We start from the raw sequence: 27,281 nt of genomic DNA, 5'->3' as shown, positions 1-27,281 counted from the left end.
CGAGGCTTTCGATTATCTGAGACTGAGTTTGATTAACCTTGAGGATAGTGGAAATCATGCCAGCCACATTACTCTAAAGCAGTGCTGGCTGCCATCTTATTCTGTGATTCATAAAGCACCGCTGGAATGAACTCCAGGGGGAACGCAAAGATGCTAGAATAACAACTGAGAGTAAGAAGGAGGCAAAGAATAAAAATGAGGGGAGAAATGTAAAGTAGTTTTGAATGGAGGTACTAGTGCATCCAAGCCACTTATTACATATGGGAAGAGTTAATATTACCTTTTCAAAAGAAGCTTTAAAAATGCATTGAAGCCCCTAGTATGAGAACATTTGCTCTGTATACGTGTGCCTTTCACTGTGCTTATGTAACGTTTACACAGCCGGTAGCTCTTCAGACCACTGTCGCGTGGAATGGCTCTCGCTGCCAAAAGGCCTGGGGTTCTTTGCTGGTGTAAATCTGCATGATGCCAGTGGAGCTACTTTGCTTTATCCCAGCTCAAGATCCAGCCCATTGTTCTGTAAAACAGACAGACAGTGCTACCTGGCAGGGCTGCGCCTGTTCCCCCTGCGTAAGCTGGTGTGGCACCCGCTGAGATGCTGCTGAGATACCAGGCTGGTGGGGTGGGATGCGGGAGGGACCCTGCCACCTCGACTGTCTCGGCTGTTGGAGGCTGAGCGCATCTAACTGGTGGGTGGAAAACATCTAACAAGAGTCATTACTCTGCACTGCTGGTGAAGGGAAGGAACATCTGCAGCTACGAAGGATGTTGTTCATCTCGCTCCCCTGGCCAGAAGCCATGTCCTGGGAATAGTGCCCCACTTAGCTGCCTTTTGTAGTTATTCGACAGAAACGCATCCATTTGAAAAGAAAGATCCAGTGTCTGGAAATAGCTTGTCATCATATGAATCATTATAGGAGCTCAATGAGCAAAACACTGGTGCCAATTAACCTGTGTTTTAGTGTTAATGCAATGAATTTTCCCTTATGGTCAAAACCTAGAGGGTGAAATTACTTCCCAAAATAGAATCGAGCATCTTTCATCAGATGATATTCCAGAATTTGAAAGACATGAGTGAATAAAACCTCCCAACAGCTCCTTCCATAAATAAGAGATAAAGATCATTTCATCCATTGCAGAGACACACAGAAGCAGTATTTAGGGTAGATAGCAAACTAAGATCCATGTCCAGTCAGTAGTGCAGCTTCAGAAGATCCTCTGTAGTCTGGTTACCTGTGGGCAAAATACCTGGATTGTAGCTGCATTGAGAGAAACCTGAACAAGACTGGGGAAAAGGTAGATGGGATATATGTAACCAGTTTAATTTTTAAGAGGGGATTTGGGCATGCAGAATGGAATTATGGAAATATAGGATCCTGTGGCTGGGCCTCTAGTTCTTGAGAACAGGCTTAGCCAAGGTTTCAGGTTCAAGGTATCTTTATACTACAGGAAAGGGAGCATTCTTTAGGGGAACTGATTGATCCAAGTCAGGTATCTCTAGCTAGAAAGTCAATAAAGACAAGATGACTTGGCTTTAGCTGGCATTAGTCACTTGGATTCAAATCTGAGCTTCCATGTACGTCAATTTGAACCACTAACGTGATTTGCCATATTATTGTGATAATTCAATGGTGCTACCCAAGAAAAAAACCTTTTTCAATGCAGATTTTTCTTGTACGTTGGCCAAGCCTGCCATCTCACTCCTGTCTGGCTTGTGGTCCCTGTGCGATCCAGAAGTTTGTACAGTTTTATGCATTTTTGGAAACTTTTAAAACAAAAAAAGTGGTCAATTTTATCAACAGGTCTTACAGTTTAGGCAAATTCAGGATAGTTGCTAGAGATGGTACTTGTCTCTCTGCCAGTTCAGTCACTCCATAATGCCCCCCAGGGCTTTTCCATCCTTTTGCGAGAACTGTGTTATTTCCTTCTCCACCTGCTTTGGCTCTGTTTTATGAACCAAAGGGAGGAGCTTGCATTTGTGCCAGTGATCACATAAGGATTTTACCTGGGGTAGCCTTTTAGAGAGCTACTGCATCCATACACTTCAACAGCCTCATCTCTTTTTCAGTTTTATATCTCAATTACAAAAATTGTAGCCATTGCATTGCCAGAGCTAAGTCCTCCAGGAGAGTTATTTTCCATGGGGAATTGTGCCATAGCATCAGATAACACTGTATTGATATCGCTATATTGAGTAAGATGTACTGTGCCTTATGAAAGGCTCAATTTTCTAACCTTAAATTTGACATTTTCTATTTGTCTGCCTGGAAAAGAGGGTAACTTTGTGTCCCTTTCTCTCTTTCCTCTCCTTCCTCTCTCTTTCTTTCGCACTCTCACTCTTGCTTTCTCTTTCCCGTTCTCTTTTGCTGATTTAGCTGGGATTCCATCAAAGTTCTGCCAGCAAAGTTTGCTGTAACTTTGAGATCATAGAGGCATCTGATCTTCACGTTCTTTTTTTTTTTAAAGCAGACTGATGTGGTACGTTGTAAACTGCCAGGAGCACTTGCTAATTTAGTAGTTAATGACAGTCACAAAGAGTGTTTTTCTTGCCCCTGGAGAGGTTTTAGACACAGCTGGGGTAGATTTGCCACTATCAATTATGCACAATTTTAAACAAGAATTGGCCAGCAGGGGCCTCTTTTTTTTTGCAGAGTGCAGAGCGTGAAGAATGGGAATATGGCAGCTGGTACCTGCCTATGAGGGAGAAGATATATAGGAGTCAAGAAAATAAGGGAAAGATTAATAGCTTACTATTTTTAAAGTTGCAGTTTCAACTCAAAAGTTTAAATGCTACATTAAAAGTGGCCCAGTGTTGTCTGGTGTTGTAACTTCTTTTTAATTCAAGCATCCTAACTTTACTGCAAGGCTTGATCTGGCCCTGGTATAGCCACAAGCAAGTCAGTAGTGTCTGTTTTTAGAAGCCAGCTAGGGAGTCAGGATTCTGTCTCAGATATCATGTTGCATTGTCTTTTCACCCTTAAATGAAAACAAGGTATGTATTCAATTAGATTTAATGGTATAGGTCAAGTTTCACAGACAGTAATTTTACAAGAAGGGCTTGGCTTTGGGCTCCCCTCCACCAATGTCAATCCAGAGCAACTCCAGGTAATGGGAAATGCCAAGGATGAGAATCTGACATAAGTAAATAGCTCAGGTCTAGAACAGTCAACATCTGGATCCATCTAGGTCAGCCTCATAAAGCAGCTATGTTTAAATTACAGGACCAAAACTGGTGGAAGGCCGTGGTTTACAGGCAGAGCTTTAGTTTTTTTGAGATGTGAAGGCAGCTGGCAAGGCAGTGGAGCCATCCTGGAAGAGTGACTGTCAGTACAGAGGAGGAGTGTGCCTTAATCCATAGCTCAGTGATACCAGAATTCAGGCACACAGCACTTGCTTGTCTTAGGGCAACACTCGTAATTTTTCCATTATAGGTGCTTTAAGTCGGTGGCATTATATCCACAAAACAGGAAAACCATCACCAAAAAAATTCTCCTGAGGACAACTGAGCACTGACAATTGTTAATAACTTGGATTAACTAGGTTGGTTGCCATCTGGAACAAATGCAGTTCAGGATTAGATGAATGCTGTTCTGTAGGTCAAAAAACCTTTCTTCATTTATTGTATAGTTGTGACACATTTTCCCCAAAATGCTGTCTCATGATCAGATGTGAAATAAAACTTCTACCACCAATACTTTTACATTCTCCTCTCTCCGTTTGCAAAGGGAAGCCATCAGGATGCCCTGCTGACCTCTAGGATCTTAGATGATGCTGTCTGAATAGTCAGAAGCCAGAAACAATCGGAATACCCTTTTGGAATGCCAGATGGCTGGTAGGAAAACAATGTTATATTCCAGCTGTTAGAGGACTTTTATATTTCATCACCATCCAAAGGCAACTAGTTGTCATTTGACTAGGTACACAGTGAAGGTGTCATCAACATTATTAATTTGTTGGAATTTAATCTCTCTAATGTATCTGAAAGCTGTAATAGATTAGATAAGTGATGTCAAGTACAGTGAGGAAGAGGCAGGATTCTGACACAAGGGGGTTTTTTTTCCTTTTAACATTTGTGTTCATGGTTTTATTATCTGTGAAAGCTAGCTGACAGGACTGGACCTTCTCTCACATCCCTCTCCTGGGAGAGAGAACAAAGGAGAGAGGACAGAGCTTTGCTTACAAATCACTTGGCTTCAGTCCTGCATCTAGCAGCAATGTTGCCACTCAGTGGTAGTTAGGGGGACATTTGTCCTCAGAGACCTGGGCTGAGAGGCTCTACGGAGTTATACCCCACAGAGCACCAATTTGTAACTGGATGCCAATGATTTTTGGTTGCCACTAGGTAGATGCTGAGGCCGTGATGCAGGAGTGAGGATTCTTGGTGCATGTCTTCCCAGCCCTCCCCGGTGCACACCTCGTGTTGCTGCTGATTAACATTGTTCACCTGTTGCAGACCTGAACTAACAGCTTGCCAACTCTGAAAGAAAAGCTGCGCTAGATGCTAATCTAGCAGTATAATGTAGTATACTTTGATATGAGGCTGTGTTTCCTCGCCTCCCTGTCTACCAATTCTGATGACATCTGTTTCATATTTCCCCTTGATAGAAGTTGTGACACATTACAACATACAAAGCCTGGCTGATTCCTAAAGTGAGCTTTACAAAGGATGCATTTATGTGAAAAAATTTACACTCAGTATGTGAAAGGGGCCAAGCTGTGCTTGAAGATGAATCCAGTATTTGTAGGGAGTTGTTCCAGTTACTGCTCTAAATGCTGGATCAAGGTTGTGGATGCAGCCCTCTATCTTAGGAGGATTTCCAAGAGAAATCCAACAAACATGTTACCTGGACGGTTGGAGGGTCAAGTTATGTGATCAGAGTCATAGTAGCTGCGAGAAGAACACAGGCAAAATGTTGCTCAGAAATACCTTGAGGAGCTGAAGGAGATGTATCATATACCCAAGGCTAACCCTTCACAGAGAGTGCATACATGTAAATAGGCTTTACTCATGTGAGTAAGCCTCCTGGGGCTGCATAATAGACTGTGTGTGGTATGTGTCTCCTTCAAAATGATAATAAAGCTTTCTAATTGGAAGTATTTTAAGTCTAGACAGTAGTTCTGTCAGTAGTTTTCCCCTTCATCTTTTTTTCCTGCTTCTGAACGATTTTAAACTGACAGCCCGGGGGAGTGTTGTTTTCTCTTATCTAAAGGAGATGTACGGTATGGCAGGGTAAGGCATCCCACCTTCCACTGGAAGGACCATTGGATTAGGAGTCTGTGCTGTTGTATAGTATATTCTGTGTGTGCTGTTACACAATGCATGTGGGGAAAAAGAATCTATACTATTAGCAGGCATGTCTATAATCTCCCACATCTTCCCCCTACACTCTTCTTTAATGGTGACACCAGACTGGATAATAAGAAGCATCTTGTATAAAAAAGAAGGGAATCTCAGACAAGGCTTTCAGAGTTCATTTTGTTGGCAGCTTTTTAAGTGGAGTTTTTTAGGCTTTTCTGTTTCAAATACCATAATACTTTTTGAGTTAGTAACTATGAATTACGACAAGCTTTCTTGATATGCCAGGTTATAATCCTTTAGTGGTTTTGTTTATTTCAGAATATAATAGGAAGCTGTATCAATTATCATGACTGTATAAATGTTGTTCCTCTCTACTAGAATATTCATCTTGAGACATATCATCAGATGTTACCTGTTCTGACAATCACGGTTTTGTGCCATTGTTGGGCAACAGAAACAAAGAAAAACAAAATGTTAAGAGTGTAAGGGATAAAAGAGTGTTGAAACTGTTGTTCTTTTCCTGTCTTTGGAATCTCCGAGATCTTGAATGTTTTATTCCTGGCTGTTATTTTGTTACCACAGTGTGAATAGAAGTCATTATCTGTAAACATTTGAAAAGAGAGATGATTTTCATAACTTTAAATCCTACAAAGGATTCTAGTAATCTGCTATGTGCATGGCAAGGTAAAGCTCAGCCTTTCATCTGGTCTGATCCCACCCAGTCAGTGTAAAATGTTCCTTTGGTGAATGTCTAAAGCATACAGTATCTATTGTGAGAGGCAGACAAAAACGAAAATAGGAAGCCTGGCCTTGAAGGCAGCAGCAGGAGAAGGTGTGTTATAAAGAAAGATGTATTTACAGCCTTCAGGCCGTGCTTGGTAAAAGTTTATTTTCATGAGTTTTCAAAGGAGGCCTTATTTTTTGTTTTGTTCTGAATTAATCATTGAATGTGATCTTTGTCCAGATCTGCTTTAGTCTCCAATAGCTGGGGGACAGGGGACTCACATCCACTCATTCTCAGCAGTTCATCAAGAATTTTCTGTTGAAGAGCTTTTGAACTAGAATATAAAATTAACAGGACCATTATAATGAACTAAAATGCCAAGGAGGAGTCAATGGGAGATGGATACAACAGTTTATATGCAACAGTGTAATGTGACTGGGCTCAGTAGTGGTGTATATTGTTTTCTGGTTCTGCATCCTTGATTCAAATCAGGTCTTTTGTGTAACCTGTATGAAGTGAGTTGGCAAGTGCCACTCCATCCTCTGGTGAAAAGCTGTTCATAGCATGGAACCCACACCGCTGGCACTGAGGGTCTGACTTTTTAAGATGCTGAGCAACTGCATCTTGTTCAGACTCAATGGGAATTGCAGATTTTAAACTTAAAATCAAGCATTAATATTTCCTCTTTAGCAGTCTCAACAGCAAGGCCGATTGTCAAGTGGGTTATGCTGTACTGAGCTGCCTTCTGTGCCCTGGCGCTGTTCTCTGCAGGTCAATGCTAACGGCAGGGACAGGGGATTGTCAGCATCATAATGTGGCAGGTATTAAGTCTTACTACTCATTCTGCTTTTAAGGATGCAGGACAGGAGTGGGAAACAGGAGGACTCACACTGTGGGGCTGTGTGGGGAGGCAAGGGCAAAACAAGTGGAAGTGGACTAAAACAGCAAGAGGAAAATGCCTTTCATGGGCACCGAGTTGTGCAGTGCTGTTATTAGGGAAGAATGCATAATACAGGCAGACAAGCTCTTTTTTGGTCCTTGACAGGAACGGTAGCAATTTTTTATTTACCTTTTGCAGAATGTCATTGTGATTGTATTTGCTAGTTGGGTTGAGAAGCTGGATCCAGAGGAAGTTCAGAGGTAACTGCTGGATTGTGAGCAAGCTATGACAGACTCTGAGGAAGGCTGCAGCTGCAATTCAGTCACTGGTGTCCACACTGTATTTTCTGTTAAGCCCTGTGCGTGCACACAGCACCACATATACTGTGTGTCAAAGAGCTTCTGCCTTGATGAGGTTGGAGACTAAACAAGATGTGAGGAGAAGAACCAGAGAAGAGAGGTCCTGTGTATATGCTAACGTTTTCTGATGCTGCAGTTTTTAGTGGTACTGTCACTTCCACATCTGTGTGTGCTGTTCGTTTGGGTAAGGATTAACTCATACTCTGAAGGTCACAAGTGATGTTCTCAGGATGTTAATGCACTTAATTGTTATGTTCTCCATAGGGTATTTTTCTTTAATCTCTCCTATGAATCCATCATGGAACGACTGTCTCAACGGAGGATTGATCCTGTCACTGGGGAAAGGTTAGCACTCATATCTGATGTTTAACATTTTTCAAGACTGCCAGTGAGTTGAAAGCACCAGATAGACTTCATAGAAATCTAAGGAAACTCAGGAATATTGTACTCTTGCTTAGGGACTCCTTAAAAGAAAAGTTAAAACTTTCATAGCTACTCAAGTACCAACTTACTTACCTGCTGCAGCAAGCCCCTGTTCTCAGAATAGGGCATTTTAAAATCTTGGAGCCTGAAATCTACAGCAGCAAGTAGCTCAGGTCTAACATTTTAATGGTCACTAAATTGGTTGGTGAAAGAACGCTGAGGGAAGATGTCTGAAACCTAGCCTAAATGCAGATGGTTTTCAGACATTCCCATGGGAATTTTGAAGGCTTCCCAGCTGGGGAAAATGGAAAACTTGCTGCGTTTTACTTCCCCCAGCTCCTGTGATGGTTCTGTCTGCTGTGAGATGTTAATATATTTCCTGCTCAGTAGAGCAAACTCATTTATGAGTCACTGTAAGATTGGGTTCTCAAATGTGGCAGTTCATCTCACTGGCAGTCACATCACCTTGTTTCAGCAGTGACCTTCAGGTTTACTGTCTTATCCACCCTTGTTTTTCAGGGAAAAAGTAACAGTAAAATATCTTACTAAATAACTGCTGGAATTGGTGTGGATTTGCAACTTCACTTGTGCTCTGTTTTTACGATTCCTCACACTTAAATTTTAAACCACTATTTTACTTTTCTAATGGTTAAATGCATCCTATTGAATCAAAGACAAATACTGAACCCTCAAAGATTAAGGCCATAAAAACTGGGTTTGTCCCAAAGTGGTACATGATTATTCAAATGCCTTACTTGAGGTGCAACATTAACTTGTGACAGCAACAGTGATTTGCTGTAACTGTTCTCTTTGTTTTAGTAATAATTGATGCAGTTGTTCAGAAGAAATTAACAGTATGAAGCAAATCATTCACACATCTTTGCATTTCTTATCATTAGGATTAGCTTGTTCAGTATCTGCTCCAGTTAACACGCTTCCTTCTTCCAAACTCTGGGGTTTATTCTTTCCAAATTCATTGTGAATTGAATTGTTTTAGATGATGTATCTAATCCTTGGCATTATGTTAAACCTGCACTGCTGGCTACAGAGCAGTGAGGAGGGTGGCCTTCAGCTGTGCTCTAAATAATTCCAATGTGGAATGAACTCTGTGTCCACATCATTGTACCAGCTGGAGCTGTAGTGCAGTTCTGTGCAGAGACACAGAGACTGCTTCTCTCCTCTGTTTTGCATTTATCCTAACAGTTTCAGAAAATTCGGCTGTGCAGGAAGAGGGATAAACTGGTTTTGTGTTGGGGCACAGGAGACATTTACTCAGAAGTAGAATTACTGTGGCAGGAAATTTAAATACATGTTTGCAAAAGAGCTTTTAGCGATTGTTGGGAGCCTTTGGCAACGCAGAAATATTGTCAGAATTCTTTTTGGTGTCAGCTGTCTGGGCAGGCTGAGCTGGACTGCAGCACTGCTACAGGACTCTGGTGATAAAAATCCTCCGTCTTGCTGAAGCCTGCTGACTAGTTGAGTGAACCTTCAGCTGTGAATTCAGGGAAGCCAAATTCTGGCATTTTGGAAGCTAGAAATAACCAAAGCCTACCTCAGAGTGAATTAACCTCTTTTTATCTTCAGCAACTAGAAAAAGATGTGAGCAATTTTATTCTACCTGGTATCTGCCCAGAAATAGAGACCGAGGTAGAGTGTTTGTGTCTTCTTAATTTTTTCCAGTGTTCTTGAGCAATAACAGTATTAACCCTACTTGTAGTGGCTTATCAAGATGAAGCATACCTACCTTTCAGGCTCAGCTTATGGTGATTTAGAGACTGTGTTGAGCAAGGGCTGTGCTTCCACTACCCTTCTGCCGTTTGCTGGAAGAACTCAGCCACATGCCTGCTAATAGGAAATACTTTCAAAATTTAATATTGGTGATCGCAGCCCTGTTGCTGCACTTTTGAATCTTGGCAGGAAAGTCCCCAATGTCTGAGAGCCATAAACACATTTTAAGTTACAGTTCCTTCAGCAATGCCTGCACACAGGGCTATATTTGGGCTCACTGATTCAATGCAGAGAAAGCACTCAAAGTTTGGCAGTTTTTTCCTGACTAATGTCCAGAATCAGCATAACAGTAAACCACAGCAAAGAATTTTAACAGATGCTAAGGTTTAAGATTAGGCTTTTTTAGATGATTTTTTAAAGATAGGAATAAAAATTACAAGTAAAACATGCTACCTTGGGATTGGATCTGGAACACATCTCAAAATGCTTCTGAACCTGGAGCATTGGACATGTAATAGGGATTTCTCCACACCTCATGTGAAGTATATAAACACTAGCAGCACTCTGTCTGCATCACCTCAAGAGAAACTCTTGGCTTTTGAGTATCCAGGATTCTTGAGAGCAGGAATGACAGATTACTTGCCCTGAAATTTCCAATCATTGTTTTAAAACCCTAAACTAGAGTAGAAAGAGACACTTCCAAGGAACTGTGATAGGCAAAAACATGGAGTATCTTAGGAAATGGCCGCTGTGTCCTCAACTTGAGCTGAAGCAGTGGCATTTGTATCTCATCTCCAGATACCACATGACATTCAGACCAGCACCGGCACCGGAGATCCAAGTCCGTCTCAGGCAGAACCCTAGAGACAAGGAAGAAAATATTGAGAAGCGCGTGGAAACCTATTACAGGAATGTCAAAGAACTGGAGGATTTTTATGAAGATGCCATTTATGTCAATGCTGACCAAGACCCTCATGTTGTCTTTGAGTTTATAGAAAGCTGTATCATCAAGCCCCTTCCATGCAAAAAATTAAAAAGCTTATAATTAATAAGGGTGATTTCTGGAACAGTTGATTTTAAACTTTTCCCTGTAATGTTTGCAGTCCAGTCACTGAAGTGGCAGGTTATCACAAGTGAAGAGGAAGTCAGCCAGCTGTGTTAAATTGAAGCTCACCAAGGCTGAGTGAAGTACAAAGAGTAAGAAATTGTGCTTTACAGGAAATTTTTTTGGCTTTTGTTTTGTGATTCAAGGTATGAAACACTGTTGCTAGGGAAGTTCCTGTGTTTAATTCAAATATCTTTTTCCGATTCTGTGATTCAGTGAATAGTAGTTTTGTCTTAGCTATGTAATACCCATGAAGCCAATTATGAGTATTAAAGCTATTAGATGTGTTTGTGTCTTAATTCACCCAGTGGTCCCCACCAAAACTACACAGGCACTACCTGTCTACCTCACTGTCGCACTCTGCTGCAAGCAAATACAAAAGCAAATAGAAAAATGAAGCTTGCAGCTTTGCAGTGCACTTTCCCCAAAGACAACTGCAGTGTTTTGAGGCCAGGGTGCAGATGTTTTTACTCCCTTGTTAACTCAAATTGCTTAAAAAGTTCTGACAAAACACTCTGCAGATGCACCAGCTGTCCCCATCACCCTGTTCTGCAGTCCAACTCTGTGGCTGGGCAGAAAGAACAACTGGAGAAAATATCAAGAGCCATAGAAAACTGGTTGCAGGTTCATCACTTTCAGAACCCAATTAAGGACATAATGAGCTGCAGGAGCAGATAGGTTACTAAATTCTGATTTCCTGAGAGAGTGAGCCTTCCAGCCTATGGCTGCCCTGACTGAGCTGTGGCTGGGCAGGTTGGTGTCCAGTTTTGTGGCTTTTTTTCCTCTGGCTGGATCTGGCTGCAGTAAATGCTCAGTTAAGTCTTTCTTAGCTGGAAAATCTCTGGCTATGGAAATGTACACCCTTAGTGCTTCTAAGAAAGAGCGTGATTTGTTGTTGTGATTCAGAGAAGCGCTGAGTTTGATGCCTCTATTATGTCTCCCTTTATTTCTCCCTTGTGTGTCAGCGTGAATTCCCCTTGACCAGGGGATGCGGAGGAGATGATACAACTTTCTCCTGGAACCCTTTGTGCCTGGAAAGATGCAGGAGGCAGGTGCCCTCTCCTTCCAGAGTGTACAGGCCTCCAAGAGCCTTTTGGTTTTAGATGACTTCTCTGATCCTATTGTTGTAAATAAGTTTGGGTCTTTGTTGCTGTCCTTGATTGTGTGTGTCTAGGTCTATCTGGAGTGCTGTAGAGACATACGTGCCAAGTTTCCTCCTTGCACCTGTAGAGTAAATTCAGGTGGGAAGACCCTGGTTATCCAGATAGCTAGGGGGATGTTGTATTATTTTGAGAGAGTTTAAGGTTGGAATTTTCAATACCTTTGGAGGGTTTGGTGAATGGGAATTGGACTTTCCAGCCTTGGGGGCAGCTTTAAAAAATCTCAGAATAAATATCTTTGAAATCCAAGAAAGCCAAATCCTCTGGCACCAGCAACACAAGCCGAGTCCTCTGCACCTCTTGCACTGAGAAATTCTGGCTCATAGCACCAGGCTGAGGCAGAGGCTGCTGCCGCGGCACAGGGCCCAACCACAAACCCTCGTGTAACAGTCCTACCTGTTACAAATGTGTTGTTTGGTAACCTACTTGGGCAGCTGGTTTTTATGCTATTGCTATAAAGATATGCTGTAGCATTCATGCATAATTGGGAGCCCTTCTATTAATAATACATGGGAAGCTCATCTTGCTAATATCACCTTCATCTGAGAGTTCCTACTAAATATTTTGATAGATGAAATGGATAGAGAGTGTGTTTAAATACTGTTTGTACTGCAGCTAGGGTACAAAAGGGACAGTGCATCTTTAATTAGACAGGTACATCTGCTTAATTAATTTAGCTGTAAAGCCCTTTTTCCTCTTCATTCTTTCATCTATATGCGGACGCTATATTAGTTCCGCTCTGCTGGTTCCATAGAAACTGAGAAAAAGAGCTCGTCTCATTGAGATGCGCTTGGCATGTCTGGGTACGGAGTCTCAGGTCAATGGTCAACCCCCAAGGGTTTGCAGCAGGCCTGAAGTGCAGAACGTAAGGGTTAGCAGAACATGCTAATACTCATGTAGAACTCTCCCTCAGAAACAACTAAAACAATTGACATTCATTTAATTACTGTAAACGAAACAGCCCCTGCATCACTTTGCATAGTAAAGCCTGTTAATACCAAAAAGGTTCAGTGGGTGGAAGGAGGAATTAGGCTTTTATAATTGGAATGCAACACTTGAAAACCAATTTGGTAACTACGGTTGATTTTATTAGCATCTTATTCTGGCAAAACAAATGTTGAGCAGTGAGAAAAACAAGGTAAAGAGGAGGTGGTAAGAACGCAGCAGGGGCCAGACGTTACTTATTGTACAACTTGCCCAGTTCTGAAATGGACATCTTTTATCAGTCCACTTTCCAAAGACGCTTTGCAGAGCGGGCTGCTTGGAGGTTGTGCTATACCCTATATATTACACTGTTAATTACGTAGTTCAGCAACAAGATGGGTATGTCCAAGTGTTCCACAAACTTTTGTGTCCACCTGCTCCAGACAATAGATCCTTCAGTGCCCTATGGTGGAAGGATGCTTGAACACCCCCAGGCAGGAGACCCAATCCTCCAGCACCGTCTCTGCCCAGACCCCTGTAGTTCTTGAAAGATTTCCCCTGCCACCTCCTTTCGTTTCTCATCTTTCACCGTAAGGCTTGGGTGCTGCTGCCAGCACAAAAACCTTAAATGTCACTGGTTTTACCACCATCTGTTCACAAGGTGCTGTAGAAGCTGCGGGACTCTAATGAAGGAAGGGCCAGGAAGGCGTTCATACAGGTCCTTAAGGTTTGGTTTAGAGCAAAGACAGGTTTGGCAGGTCCCTGTGCCTCAGTTCTGCTTCCCAGAGGGGCAGCTGGAGCTGAGATGATCTTAAGTAGGAGCAAACTGTGGTTCTAACTGTGGCGAACTGTAACTGCCTGTGTCACAGTTGCCAAAACTGAACCTGAAAGGTGACTCTTGCCTTGTCATATGTACTTCATTCATACAGAAAATTGTCTATTCCCTTCTACAAGCAGGCTCTCCTGGGTTACTCTCCTCTCTCTGCAACAAGAACTGTTTGATTCTACAGAAGAAAAGAAAAGGTAATGTCAGGCCCCTTTCATCAAAGAAAGTCGGTTCTTTAGCAGAATTGTTTTCTGGAGCTGGAGTGCTGCCACGCAGCGGTTCGGGAGGCCAGGGAAAAGAGGGGTTGAACCTATGCTGGCGAGGAGAAAGGAATGGCTGTGTGGCTGAAGGGCAGTATCAGACCCCAGGTCCTCTCTCAGGCCTTACCTCTGGTGTCCTGTGACAGTGGCCACCGTGAGATTTTTATTATTAAGCTTTTCTTTTTTTTTTAAGTGTGAAGTCTTATGCTGAAGGACTGAGTGCTTAACTACACTGCTGTTTCTTGCCAGTCCCGGCTCTTGGCACCTTATGTCCCTCAAAATACAGACATTACAAACAAGTACTTTATTTATTTATTTAGAATAAAAAAGGAGCAGGATTACAATGCTACTGTCGCAGTATACAAAACATTCATCCAGGTTTGCTTCACGTTTACAAAATGTGCCATATACACAGCATCAATATTCACAGCAACGTTGTCAGACCCTCCCATGAACGAAGTCTCAAAGGAAAAATCTGGAAACTAAAGATTAAAACTCAACTTTGCTTTTTGTTCAGCCTGATGACCACGTGGTCAGCCAGCTACAACACTCGCACCCCAGAACGAAATTAAAGTAGCATGAAGATATCAACTAGATTAGCGGAGCAATTGAATTAAACTCTCCTCTGAACAGTTCCATTTGGATGGCTCTTGGGTTTTCCCTTTTCAGGGCTGGCCTCCCAGTTTCATGTTAAAGAATGCTGCAGGGCTGGCACAGCCCCGTAACTCCTGCTGTAGGCTCTCAGCAGTGCGCGAGTCCTCCTGTGATGAAGGTGCTCCAAACATTCACATTTTGGCTTGATTCAGCTGCAGCCTAGGACAGTACAGGGAATTACTCCGCTTTCTGCCCCAAACTGTAGTGTAGTTAATGCTAGCAAGTGCCCCGTGCGACAGCTGCGTTGCAACAATGAAAACAATCATCCACAGGCAGCTGTGACACTCCTGAGGTCACTACCCAGATCATGACCGAGCAGCAGAAGTTCCAGGTCTTTCAAGTGAAGAGTGCTAAAACTGAGTTAGCATGAAAAAATAGTGACAGAATATTTCAACTGACACTGAGGGTCTGGGAACATCTCCAGTGTAAAATATGAGTTAGAAATGAGTACAACCAAAGATTAGCACAGACAGAAATTTGAGTATGTATACACGGCCCTCCTCCGTTAGAGGTGAAAACTAAAGCTCTGTGGGCATTGCTGTACACACATACTAACCTCTAAAAGTTGTGAAAAACTATCCTGGATTGAGACTTCCAAGAGGAGGCTCAACAATGTCTTGTTAAGATTCCTGCACCTTCGACAGCTAGGACAGGACTGCAGATGAATAGAGCTGAGCTCAAGTTGACCTTGTTTACCCACATGGAGGGGAAAAAGCAGCTTTCAACCTGGTATTCACCAGTGGAGCTGTAAACTAGCAGGCATCTCCACGCAGACACTTGTACCGGTTCTGGTTAAAGAATAAGCCCTACACACTTCAATGCAAGTCTGGAGTATAACCAGCATAATTTGTGCGTTTACAGGCCTGATGATACAGAAAGCTTCAAAAGGGAATACAAAAGGAGGATGAGGACAGACATGGGATTGGTAACTACTCTGACCATTTCACCTTTATGCACTGAGAACTCATGAACACCTTCTTCCAGATAATTTAGATGCTTATAAATCTGACTTTTGCCATGACTACCAACACTTTGAGGCTAAGACTGCTGTTACCCTTACTTCCAGCTGCAAAAATATGAACTAGTGCTCTGTGACAAATTTTGAAGTTTATTATATTGTTAAGTATTGGACTGCTACTAACTACACACTTACAAGGTGACTGCCAGAAAGAATTCAAAACTCAGCATGAATTAGGTTGTAAAATGCCAGCAAGCACTTTAGCATGACAGTAGGAAGCAGGCACATGGTGGCCTCTCACTGACATACCTACAGCTCCACTCAGCAGAAAGGCAGACAAGAGAGAATGAAGAGGTACCTTCCTCTTCCCACAGCCACTGTCCTGAAGATAATCTACTGGTAGGCACATCTAACTGGCCTTGCACATCTGTCTCACGCACAAAGTTTAGATGTTGGCAAAAGAGCAACGGCTTCAGTGATTAACCCTGACCTGCTCCGCGGTGAGGGCTCTGAGGAGCGGGGTTAGGTTCTCTTCCTTGTTCTCTCTCTGAGGCCATACCTGTAAGTGGCAACTGAGAGTCCAGCAGCTGTGCCTGCAAGGCTGCCCACTGCTTCACAAACTGCGTGGGTCATAAAGGGCGGGCTCTGTATTTGAGAAATTAAACTTGTACAAACAAGTCTCCTGTAAATGTTAGTTTAGGGCATAACAGCACAAGTGTGATTTGTTAGCCTTTAACTAGGACTATAAATGTTTGCGTTCAGTTCTTTTATGTCAAGAAACCCTTAATAAGGATAGAATAAATGGTGTTACGCTGCGCATAATCACTGATGATACATTAGCTAGTGGGAAACCTGGTAAGTTTAAGAAAATCAGGGAAATATTTATTGCCTCTATGTACGCATTAGCAACCATAATATTTCCTCTCTAGAAATATACAATAGGATTAATAGAATGGGGGATCATACAAAAGGAAAGGATGATTGAATGATTAAGTCCCCAACCCATAGCTGAATTAAGGTAAAAGGCAGCAATGAGTTCCACTGTCACCAATTCCAGAGCAGGAGGTGTAGTTTGGAGACCCAAGACAGAGTCCTCATGAGCCCAAACTTTCACCTTAGTTCAGACAATGGCATCTAGCACCAAGGCACTAAGAAGCTGTACAGGCCAGAGCTGTTCTGCTTATCCATCAAACCTGGATTAGCCTGGATTTCTTCATCCCAGTGGAGGAGGGATTAACTCTTGTTATCAGCGTGAGTAGCAAATCTTAAATGCTATCAGAAGCTACTTATCAAGGACAATGACGCCTTAGCTTCAGACACAGAACACAGCATCTCTGGCTATTAATTCTCAGATGCAAGAGCAAGTATCACAATCCTTTTTTTTTAAAAAAAAAAAAAAGCAGCAGCGCATCAAGAACCACTTAGTCTCTCTGCTGGAGCGTTATTCTTCTTCTGGAGATGAGGCACCATGAGCAGCCACAGTGTTTACTACTAAATGGTGAAGCAGTTGAGCAAGCTTTCAACTATTCACTTGCTCTAAGGTTTGCAAGATATCTAAAACAAAAACTTAGTGAGATAATCTGTTTGATTTTGTGGGACTTATTCTTTGAATACTTCACTTGGTGTTTCAAAACAGACTGGGCCTTAATATTGGATAGCTCCACTATGTATTAGTTTGAGAAGGCAGGTCTTGTTAATGGCAAAATAGCACAAGGATCTGGCAGCAGGTGCTCATACCTTCCTCACCCACTCACCTCCCCCGTGTGGGATGAAAGCAAGGGTTTTCATTAGGACAAGGTAAAGGATAATGCATCAAGGTGCTGCTGCAGCCCTGCAGGTTGTTAGAGTACGCCAACAGGAACGGGACTAACCTCCACATTCCCAGAACTGCAAGTCATGAGTCCAAGACAGATAAAAGGTTTCCTGAAGGAAGTCTCCACTGCTAGCTGGGCAGAAAAATCCAGTTAAGATCAGCATCAGAGGTTAAATGTTACTGGTCTGAGGCGTGCTATACTATTCAAGCCTACACTAGTTAAAAATACACTTTAGGGACCAGTGATGGTTTGAAAAAAAAAATTACAATACCTCTTTACCTGTTGTGAATGGGTCAGGGTGAGAAGTGAAAGCTTTGTGCTAAAGGATCTCCACTGGCATGCAGACAAAGCTGACATCATTGGCTTTAAAATTCCATTCTCCCAGCAGTCATAAATCAGGTTAAATAAACTGGCAATGGTATACTGAGTGTCTACTGCCTTGAAAGACAAGGAAAATAAACATTAATGCTGCAACATTAATGCTAGGTGTACTAGAGCTTCTACATGTCTAAAGCATTAAAACTCAATCCAGGGAAATTCAAGATAACTGCTAGAAATAATCACCAGGAATTAATCTAATGATACCAAGCTGAACCTTTTGGTCAGCCAGACTTAAACATTTCAGCAGATCAGAATATTATTATGGTTTCTAAGCCAATATCAAAGAAATGCTGACTTTTTTTTAAAGCATTTACACATGGTTCTGGAGAGCTCTCTCACCTTTTTCCATAGTCAGATGAACTTCTGAATCGAACACTTCCTCGCTGATGAACTGGTCAGGACTGCCTTGGACAAGGACTTGCAGCTTCCACTTAAAATGTTTTCCCTACCCCCATGAACAAACCTGTTCAGCTCATACTGGAAATTGATGTTCTGTTCCCCGCAAACCCCATCAGCACTGGGAAGAAGATAAATGCTGCCCCAGGTACAGTACCTAGCCCCAAACTACGCACACGCTGAGTATCAAGGTTACTCTTTGTTTTACTAGGTGCTAACACAATCTACATTTTCCTTCTTTGCAGACACACTGAAGTAATTTCAATTTTCAATGCACAGCAATAAAAAACTAAACATTTCTTTAATGTTATGGTATCACTTCCAAGGATATTTACAAACAAGGCTAATTATTTTACAGATGAATGTGCTTCTGCTGTTCTAGGCTACTATATTAATATTATTCTCAATCGAAGCACTATCACGCTTAATGCATGAAACACTGAATAGTAAGGACAGCTGACTTGTTTTAATGTTAGCTGAAAAAAATTTGCTCCTACTAAAGGTGAAGGAACATTAAGAAAATATGCATAGTCATTGAATCAAGGAAACTTAAGCACCAATCCACACATGCATTGTTGGAGACTGATACTGCCAGGACGATTCCTTGATTTCTCAAACAGCTGTAGAGCACTCCACACACAATTAGAAGTGTCATGTTCACAAACAGGGCAACTTATCCGAGTGTCCAGATTGGTACTCTGAAGAATGTAAATACATAAACTTTGGATTATTTGACAACATGGATTTAAGTTAACAAGACAAACTGTACCAGATAACCACACACATTTTGGAGGTATTATTCCTCTAACACTGCATAGGAAGTTCAAAAGGATTCTCCTGCTCCCCATAGGAACTAGATGCCAAAGACAGAAAGATGGTTTTATTATGATAGGACAGTTAGAAGGCAGAATAAATTTCTGGGCTCAGCCATGCTACATCATTGGCGTATTTATGAATCTCTTGATGAGAATGTCAAGGTTATACATGAATAGCTTCACCAGACTCCATGACCACTGGTGGAAACTTTACCTATAACATATTAGCCATGGTGGAGTTTTGGTTTGGGTTTTTTTTCTTTACTGCATTATTATGAAAAGAGAAACTGTCAGCTGGGAGTGATTACTTGTGTGTCAAACTTCTGTAAAACTCAGTTACAGTATGAGGGAGACCCTCAATTCAACTGAAAATAAGGTAAATCAGTAATGTTTTTGTTAACCAAGTTACACTGGAAAAGATGATTCCTGGTGGTAAAGTGAAACAAAAGGCATATACATTGGCAAAAGCTAGGAAGTAGTTAGAACTTAGGTCAGAAAAAGAAAGTGGGGCAAGAGACTTAAAAGCACTGGAAATTATGTTAGTGTTTAATCTAATTGCTATTAGTTTAATAATTATTACATTTAAAAGTTATTCTTACTGATCTGTTATTTGACCCAGGCAGCCAATATTACCCTTCTGACTGCAATATTGTTACAACAGTTAAGAGGCAGTTATTCTTCTAGACTTCAAGTGAAACTAATATAATGGCCAATTTCTTTCATATGGCTGTAACTGGCACATGCTTCACTCTGTGAGAAATTAGAACCACAAATTATTTTGATAGTTTAATATTCTGCAGCGAGTGCCAGTGCTTGTTAAAAAGCAAACGAGAGCACTACAGGCTGAAGCCTTCTCTACCCACCAAGACCATTCAAGAGGCAGCTCCACTGTTCCCGTCCCACCTTTGGGGAAATCACACACTTGTCGGGCACGAAGGACAGTTCACACTGCGTGCTTAAGACTTCAGTTCCTTTCCAGTAAAAGGAAGCATGTCCAGCTGCTGATGCTTCAATGGGGTGCATTTCCAAACCGCCTTATAAACTCATTCTTCCAGATGTACTCCTGTTTCTGGAGCATGGAACGGGCTCTGGATTTAAGGGGTTTCTACAGCCTCCCATGTTCTATTTACAGGGCTGTGGACAACGTCTTCCCCCTCTAGTAAAGTCTGTATTCTTATGTTCTATATCCTTCAAGACTGAAGGGAGCTTATGCAGCAGAGAAAATACTTTCAATCTTTACATAGCTTTTCTCTAGAACACAGGAGAATCACAGAACGTGCAAGGTCCTTGCAATAACCTCTTGATCCATTCAGGATCTGCAAATAAGAAAACAAGATCTTTAAAGCTGGAGGTAGAGATCAACACAGGAATGACACTTGAGAGGGACAAACTAAATGGTAATCCCAAAACAGTTTGTATATATTCACCATGCAGGATTAACTGAAAAGTTCAGAGGAATCCAACTCTACTTCTGTCTTGAAATTTCAAGTAATGCCAGTTTAAATCCCACTTCAGTAGGGGACAAAATTAAGGTGAAACAGTCCACACTACATCATTACATACTCATCTAAATAGCTATATAGGAAAAAAATTTAAAGGATCACCATGCCAAAAATGTAGTGCTCTTATTTTCTGAACTGAAATTAGATCCTTTACAAAATGCAGTCCTTGGTTCCTGTTTCTTTGTCCCTCTCCAATATAAGGAAATTAAGTTTACAGCCTCTCTCTACAGAGGTTTAAATTCTGTAGTTGATCCTTAGTGCTGTCTGAAATACCCATATATTACGGGGAGAGGAAAAGTATCACCTACACTTTGAGACAAACTGTTTGAGTACTCCATGATTTTTTTTAAGTGTACCAGTTTGGAAGAAAACAATTTTCTCGCACAGGTTGTCCTTCCTCAAACTCTGAAAACACAAAGGCAAAAGGTTGCCTGGCCCCCGCGGCCTGCCATTACTGTCTCTGAATGATGTACTTATGGTAGGTTTGAGACCTAAGCCAGCAAGGTGCCAACTATTTCTTAACCTGTGTTGGATCAATACAGCTTGCACTGAAACAGACTTTCAAAGACCCTCAGCTCTTGCTGAACTGGATGCTAATATATTCCACTTGAATATAAAGTAACTGTTGTAGCACTCCAGCACAGATTACATGTCTACCCAGCTCTCATTAAAATGTAGTATTTATAAATTAATTTCTGCAGTCACTATTTTGTAATTAACGTATGCCACTAATGCATGGACAACAACAGCACACTGTGAAATGCAGAGTACTAGTACTTCACACGGTAACTGCCTAAAAGAGAAGTCAGTGAAACTAATTCAAATCATTTTGCAGATAAAACTTAAGAATACATAATCCTGACCCTTTAGGCTACAGGAACAGTTTACCTTCTGGGGTTGGATGCCGTGCAATGCTGTCGTGAAGCAAACACCTCCTGTATACCAAACTCTGACAGGATTGGTAGGTTAGAAAGCACCTGTGAAAGGACAAGTAATTTTATCAAGAGCCTTGAGGTTTTATTGTTTTGTTTTGTGACCTGTTCCTATGCCCTGACTGGAGGCTGAGTTCTGTTCCCAATAGACCTTGCTTTCTGAGAGTAAGGGCAGTAATGAGCCACATGAAACACAAAAATTAATAATTGATTAATCCAGGTAAATGAAACTTCACAAGTGTACCCAATTACATATGATCACAAAAAAATGAAAAAAGGCCAAAAATCAATATACCATTGAAAAAAATTTCATCATTGGCTAAAAAATTTTAGTATACAGTAGAAGAGGTGAAAAGCTTGACGGTTACTGCACAGGGGAAGAACCACGGTGTCTGCAAGGCAATGACTATTTAGCCAACCTAGCACATACACAATATCTGCTAGGCAAAGGTTTTTCTTTGCGACAGACTACTGACTTGTCAAGTCTCCAGGGACAATCACCACATACCCCATACATCGATGTTGGCAGATTTCCTTTCCTACATGTTCCAGAACTTGTCTGACTTCTCAGTGTAGCTGTTTCCCATCATTTTTTGTTAAATTAGTTTGTTTTCAAATGCTGAAGTAGCTAGAACAAACCCTCCTTCATGTGCTGTTCCAAAGGATGACTTGTGCTTGATTTTCCCTCGCCTACTTTCTCCCTGCCCCCATCCTGCCCTGCTTGAAGAAAAAAGTTAAGACGATCAAAAGCATTTTATTTTAAAAACAGTGTACTGACAAGAGAAGCAAATCCAATCTACAATGCCCTCTCTCTCTCTCTCATGGAAGAGGACAGATAACAGCTAGCAAAAATTGCAATTAACTGCAGCATGGATAACATGCTTCATGACTTTTTACTCCAACACTATGAAGTGTTTCAGGTTAGCTATTTAAGTATGTTTAAATTATCCAGAGGAGGGCAAAAACTCTTTAAGAACCAATTACCTGAGCCAAATATGTCCATTGGAGCAGACTGCCTGTTTGCGATCAGTGAATGGCAGGATCTCTTTACACAAGCTGCAGTGCTCTGGAAAAGTCTGTTTGTTCATTTTCTTTAAGATATGCCCAATCAGCACCTGGGAATACACAGCAGTCAGCATTGTTTACAGCAAGACAGCTGCCTACTGAAAGGTGGAAATGTCTCTCAGGATATTGTGATTTCAGAATATGATACAGGATGCAAAGATCTGTGCTCTTCACTGAATTAAAAAAAATAAAAGCATAAGCAATGTAATACATTAATAAGTATTAATCTATTCTCATTTTATTGTCACCTCCTAAAGATTTCTGTAAAGGGATACAGAACTTAAGAGCAATAGTGTTATGTTGAGCTACTTGCAAATTTTAGAAGTACTGAAGAAATTGCTATCATACCACTTTAGAGCATTATAGCAGTGCTTTCACATTCTCATGCCTATCATAATGGATGTACTAAAAAAAAAAAAAAAGTCCTGTTCAGAAATTACCTGGATGCAGGCCTTCAGCAGTCATCTTAGAGTATACATAATGTTTATAGTACAACATTTATGTGATCAGATTTGTCTTTGACATTTCAATAGATATAAACCACATCCCAAGGACCTTTAAAATGTGAAAGCAAACTGAATAGATAAAATAGAATTTGGAAGTCAGCTATTAATCACTATAAAAAGAATAATCTTGTTTACAAGATGAGAAAAGCAACCTCTCAAACCTCTAATTCATAGTAATTGAGTGCTAGAAAAACACAGCAGTCCTGCCCGAATACTTTCCTAGTGAATTACTGATGGCCACACTGTGTGGCCTGCTTGATTCTAAGTCCAGCAGGGAGAACACCACACTACATCAGTAATGGAAATGTGCTTCCTTCCCCTGTCTTTCTGGATGCAATGTAAAGGTTGTTTTTTAGAGTTCAAGTGATTTAAGGACTTTGGTACTGAAAAGAACTGTTCTCTGCTCATACAAAGAGGTACAGAGACATCTGAGATATTCTTGTCATCAAGTCTTAAGAGCCAGGAGGCTGATGGCAGAGTGTTCCCACTGAAGCTTCCTTTGTCTGATGTCTATATTCAGAAAACTTCATTGCCCAGTGCAAGGTTCACTGATCACTTATTTCCTGCCACAAATGCTTATTCTACACATTGCAATAGCCAGGATACTGTCCTTGCAGTTATGCTTTTATTTTGGTAGGGAGTATTGCAAGTTTTGGAACAGTTCCTACCATGGCCAAGCATTCAGTTATGCTTATTTATTGTAGTTCAATAAATGCAAGCATGCCTGAGATTCAGGCCGTGTACGTTATAATAAAGACATTCAGTCAGCTTGGTTAACTGAAAGTCCTGCATAAAGTTCTGAATCACTGGATTTAACTCGTAAAACACAATCACTTTCTGAACCTCTGCAATTGATCTTTCCACTGACGGCTCATGGAGCAATGACAAGACACGACGTACCACCTGAACAGTCACAGTACTTCCAATCATATTTAAAGAAGTGATACTGCAACCCTTAAAGTTACAAATGCAGATGTAACTGACTAAAGCAAATACCTCCTAATTTTAGTTTTGTAGAGATGATAGATTAAATAAGTTTAGCCATGAAAATAAAACACCCCTCTCAATCAGTACCTGTTTTAAACCCACCAACAGCAGCAGAATAACCATGGTCCTCTCCCTTGTTCTGCAAAGACTCAGGCACGCTTATTCTTTATTGTACCTGATCCAAATTTCATCATCTGTATTTACATTCCCTCCTACTCCATAATTCCAAGGAAGGACAACTTAAGCTGTACGCTCTATAGAAGCTGACTGGCAAGGATGACATGATTATAGTTCTCTTTCCCACCCCAAAGTTGTATTTTCATTTAAGGATCTGGAGGGGGGAGAAAGAAGTAACTTGTAACACCGAATCCCCAGAGCATAGAGGTGCACTTACTCGTGCTGTTCTGTCATCATAGCCATCATCGGACATTAAGAAGTCACAGACTCCTCTGGTGGGAATACTGGTGTTTTCTGTAATCCATGTGTGTAGATAAACTTCTCCCAACACCCGTTTCATGTGTTCTCGTGTCAAGTGCATTTCTACTGCCTCAATTTGTGCCTGTATTTCAAGAAGCTTTTCCTCCATTGGCTCGCGGCCTCCTATGTCACTTGACTGAGGAAGAGAATCATCTGCAGTGTCATCTATGTCCATACCTTTGCCTGTGTCACATAGGCTCTGCTTGCTGGCTTGTTTAGAAGTCCCTTCCTCTTGATCATCCTCAGTGCTGCCCATCCCAGGGGAATCTGATATCAAGATTTTTGCATCCTCGTGTGAAGGTCTCCACATGACCTCCGAGGGAGCTTTCTGCATTGACTGGTACAAAATCCTCAGGAGAAATAGCTTAAACCGCCAGAAGTAAGTAGAACCACAACTCTCAATCTTTTTATCCAGTGCTTCCTGTAAGAACTGAGGAATATGCTTATCCTTCAAAATTTTCCACCGTACAAGATCTGTCAAGTCCACCTGCCGGAAAAGGTTCTGAACAGAAGATTCCAAGAGCTGCGCAGCTGCCTCCTCAAAAGTCTTAAGGGTTACAAACTGAACTTGGTAGTTTTTGTTGACTGGGTGCAGACCATTCGTCATGCCCTCTGTCGTAATAACTGCTAAGTATGCACCGCATGGGCTAACAGCTATTCCGTGAGTCCTGACAGAGCCAAACACTTCTGAGAGCTTAATCAGCTGGTGCTCAAACTTTAGAGCAACATCTGTGAATATAGGAATCAGCTGCCTTACCTTTCCGTCACTGGAGCACGTATACACCGTGCCGTTCTGTTTGTCTGCAGTCATAGATACGATTGGCAAAGAATGAAGCCCCGTCACGTGGGAATTATGGACATTCAGACCTGCTTTGGATATCAAGAGGAGACACCAAAACACATAAGCTCCTCTTGCAGCCACCACTAAGCTACAACTACATTTCTGGTAGGGGTGGTAAAGAGGAATACATTTGATACTATGCACTGGTAACTGGTCCATTTCTTGCCATAAGACTACAGGTTGTCTGAGCGTAAAGTAGCCTTTGACTGCTTTCAGATTGACAGGAAGGATCTTAACTGGTCCAAAAGCACTCCCTACAATAAGCCCGCTCATCTTTCGGTTGTTATGTTCATATTCCCACCAAGATAGCACACTTGGGGAATTTATTCCGGACTCTATGGTATTGCAAGAAGTAATGGATTCCTTACCCAGAAATGGAAGCTGAAATTGCCAAACTGCAATGTTACCATTTTCAAAGAGTACTGCTAAGAGCACACTACCAACATCCCGGCATTCGTTGTTGTGTTTAACCTGCTGAGTGGTGCAGATGCCTGACCACTCCATCCGCACTGGAGTCTGCATGCTGTGCCGTCGCTGAAATTCAGAGAAGTCTCCTAGTTCTCCCCTGGGAGTGTCAGCCTTAGAAAGTTTGTAACTGGCTTCATACAAACGCTCCCCATAGATTTGTGTCAGGTCCACCAGCTGCACCCACTGCAGTCTGTTGAGGTTTGTGTGGATGGTCAATCGATTGTCCATGGTTAAAGCTGCAAGCAGGCACCTTCCATTCGCGTCGCAGCCCAGCGGTGACCAGCTGGAATACTTGAATCCTCGCATAGGCGGCAATGACTTCCCCTCAGGATTGAACACTCGGTCTAGCATAAAAGTTTGACTAACCGTTGGATCCACTGAACTTGCAAACTTTTCCTTACATTCTGCTACCTCCTTTTTTGGACCAACCTAAAAGACAACAAAAAGAACTTTTAAAACAGTTGTAGAACTTTTTTTTTAGGAAGATTTTCCTGGAATTAATTCCCACTTGAAATAGAGCATCCCCTATCGCAACCCATACTACACTGTTCCAATGGTTCATTAACGTCACTCTTAAAGACTTAAGCTTCGTTGTTGGCCTGAATTTGTATAGTTTTGACTCAGTTATTGAATCTTTGTCTGCTGAATCAAAGAGCCTGTTTTCATACTTCTGTTCTCAAGTGTGTGCTTAAAGGCACTTGGCGTAATATTCAAATCGAGAAGCACTCAATATTTCAATTCAAGCTATTCCATATTCTCAGTATCGTTTTGGAAAAAAACCTCAGATCCACAACAACAGAATTATTACTTAGTAGGATATTCACCCAGACTTGCCACCCCTCTGTGCTAAGGAGTGTAAGAAGTCAGGTGCCCCTCTGAAGCCCAAACCAGTCCCTGCTACAGAAATCTTTCAGCTTAGGTAGCGAACCAAGGAAGAGTTCTACTTAAAAATTTCACTGACACAATTGTCATCAAAGTAGCGGAGCTCAAGCGCTTCTTGGAAAAACCGCTGAACTTAGGAATCCCTGAAACCCACTTGGCGCTGGATCGTATTTCACCCGGACATCACCGGCCTGTATCTCTTTTTTTTTTTTTTTTTTTTTTTTCCCCCTCCCCAACGCTTTTTAAAATACACCAACGCAGGAAACAACACCGCGTGCGCTGCAGCAAACCGCCCGCGGGGGCAGGACCAGCCCGGGGCGGCGGGGAGGGGGAAGGCGACCCCGGGGGGCTCCCCCGCCGCCCGGGGGTGGAGGGGGGGGGGACAGAGGGACACGCAGCGTGGCAGCCCGGCGGAGGGCGAGGGGGGGGGGAAGCGGCCGGTGGCCGCCGCCGCGGCCGGCTCACCTTGAGGAGACAGGCGGCGGAGGGCGCGGGCACGGCGGTGCGGTGGATGACCATCTCCTGCCCTCCGCTGTGGACGTCGCTGAGCTGCTCCAGGACGGCGATGCTGCGGGCCGTGCTCACCGACACCCGGTGATCCTCCGACCAGGCCAACGGCTCCAACCCGCTCACGCCGTGCTGCAACCGCACCGCCGGTTCCCGCCGCACCGCCGTCAACCGGAACCCGGCGCTCGGCGCCGCCGCCGCCGCCTCCTCGACCAGCGAGTCGAGCCCCAGCGGCGGCTCCTCCTCCCCCGCCGACAGCGAGGGGCTGCCCCCGCGCGCCGCCGCCGCCGCCATCTTACCGCCGCCTCACGGGGGGCCGCTCGGGCCGCCGACGCGCATGCGCCGACGAGCGACGCCGAAGCCCCCGGCCGCCCCCGGCTGGGGCTGCCCCGCCGCCGCCTGAGCCGC

At 42.5% G+C, this 27,281-nt stretch overlaps 2 protein-coding genes across 22 annotated transcripts in view; one reads left to right on the top strand and one right to left on the bottom strand.

Moving 5' to 3' along the window:
- Positions 1-10,882, top strand: part of AK8 (adenylate kinase 8) — an 84,362-nt gene extending 73,480 nt beyond the window's left edge. For 3 of the 7 annotated variants that reach the window (XM_075055630.1, XM_075055628.1, XM_075055627.1), the window contains exons 12-13: positions 7,527-7,607; positions 10,212-10,882. In XM_075055630.1, coding sequence (XP_074911731.1) covers positions 7,527-7,607; positions 10,212-10,458 — 328 coding nt within the window. In that variant the 3' untranslated portion in view covers positions 10,459-10,882. Of the gene's footprint in view, positions 1-6,713; positions 6,845-7,526; positions 7,608-10,211 lie in introns of all 7 variants that reach the window. The other 4 variants (XM_075055632.1, XM_075055626.1, XM_075055631.1 and 1 more) reach the window with 3 other exon arrangements.
- A 3,111-nt stretch (positions 10,883-13,993) lies between these two features.
- Positions 13,994-27,187, bottom strand: GTF3C4 (general transcription factor IIIC subunit 4). 15 transcript variants are annotated; one of them, XM_075055516.1, is made up of 7 exons: positions 26,832-27,187; positions 24,093-25,913; positions 22,125-22,255; positions 21,097-21,185; positions 17,394-20,022; positions 17,172-17,246; positions 13,994-14,501 (listed from the first exon to the last, which is right to left on the bottom strand). In XM_075055516.1, exons 1-5 carry the CDS (start codon positions 27,165-27,167, stop codon positions 19,958-19,960), a joined length of 2,442 nt encoding a protein of 813 aa, XP_074911617.1. In that variant the 5' UTR covers positions 27,168-27,187; the 3' UTR covers positions 13,994-14,501; positions 17,172-17,246; positions 17,394-19,957. The 15 variants fall into 15 exon arrangements, with proteins under 15 accessions (XP_074911617.1, XP_074911619.1, XP_074911620.1 ...); XM_075055518.1 differs by having other exon boundaries at positions 17,172-17,242; XM_075055519.1 differs by lacking the exon at positions 17,172-17,246 and having other exon boundaries at positions 17,394-17,552; positions 17,835-20,022.
- Positions 27,188-27,281: the final 94 nt, after the last annotated feature.

This window comes from Buteo buteo, chromosome 23 (assembly GCF_964188355.1).
Source record: "Buteo buteo chromosome 23, bButBut1.hap1.1, whole genome shotgun sequence".
NCBI classification, from domain to species: Eukaryota; Metazoa; Chordata; class Aves; order Accipitriformes; family Accipitridae; genus Buteo; species Buteo buteo.
Note: the sequence above shows the minus strand (reverse complement) of the source record. Positions and strands in the feature narration are given on the sequence as shown.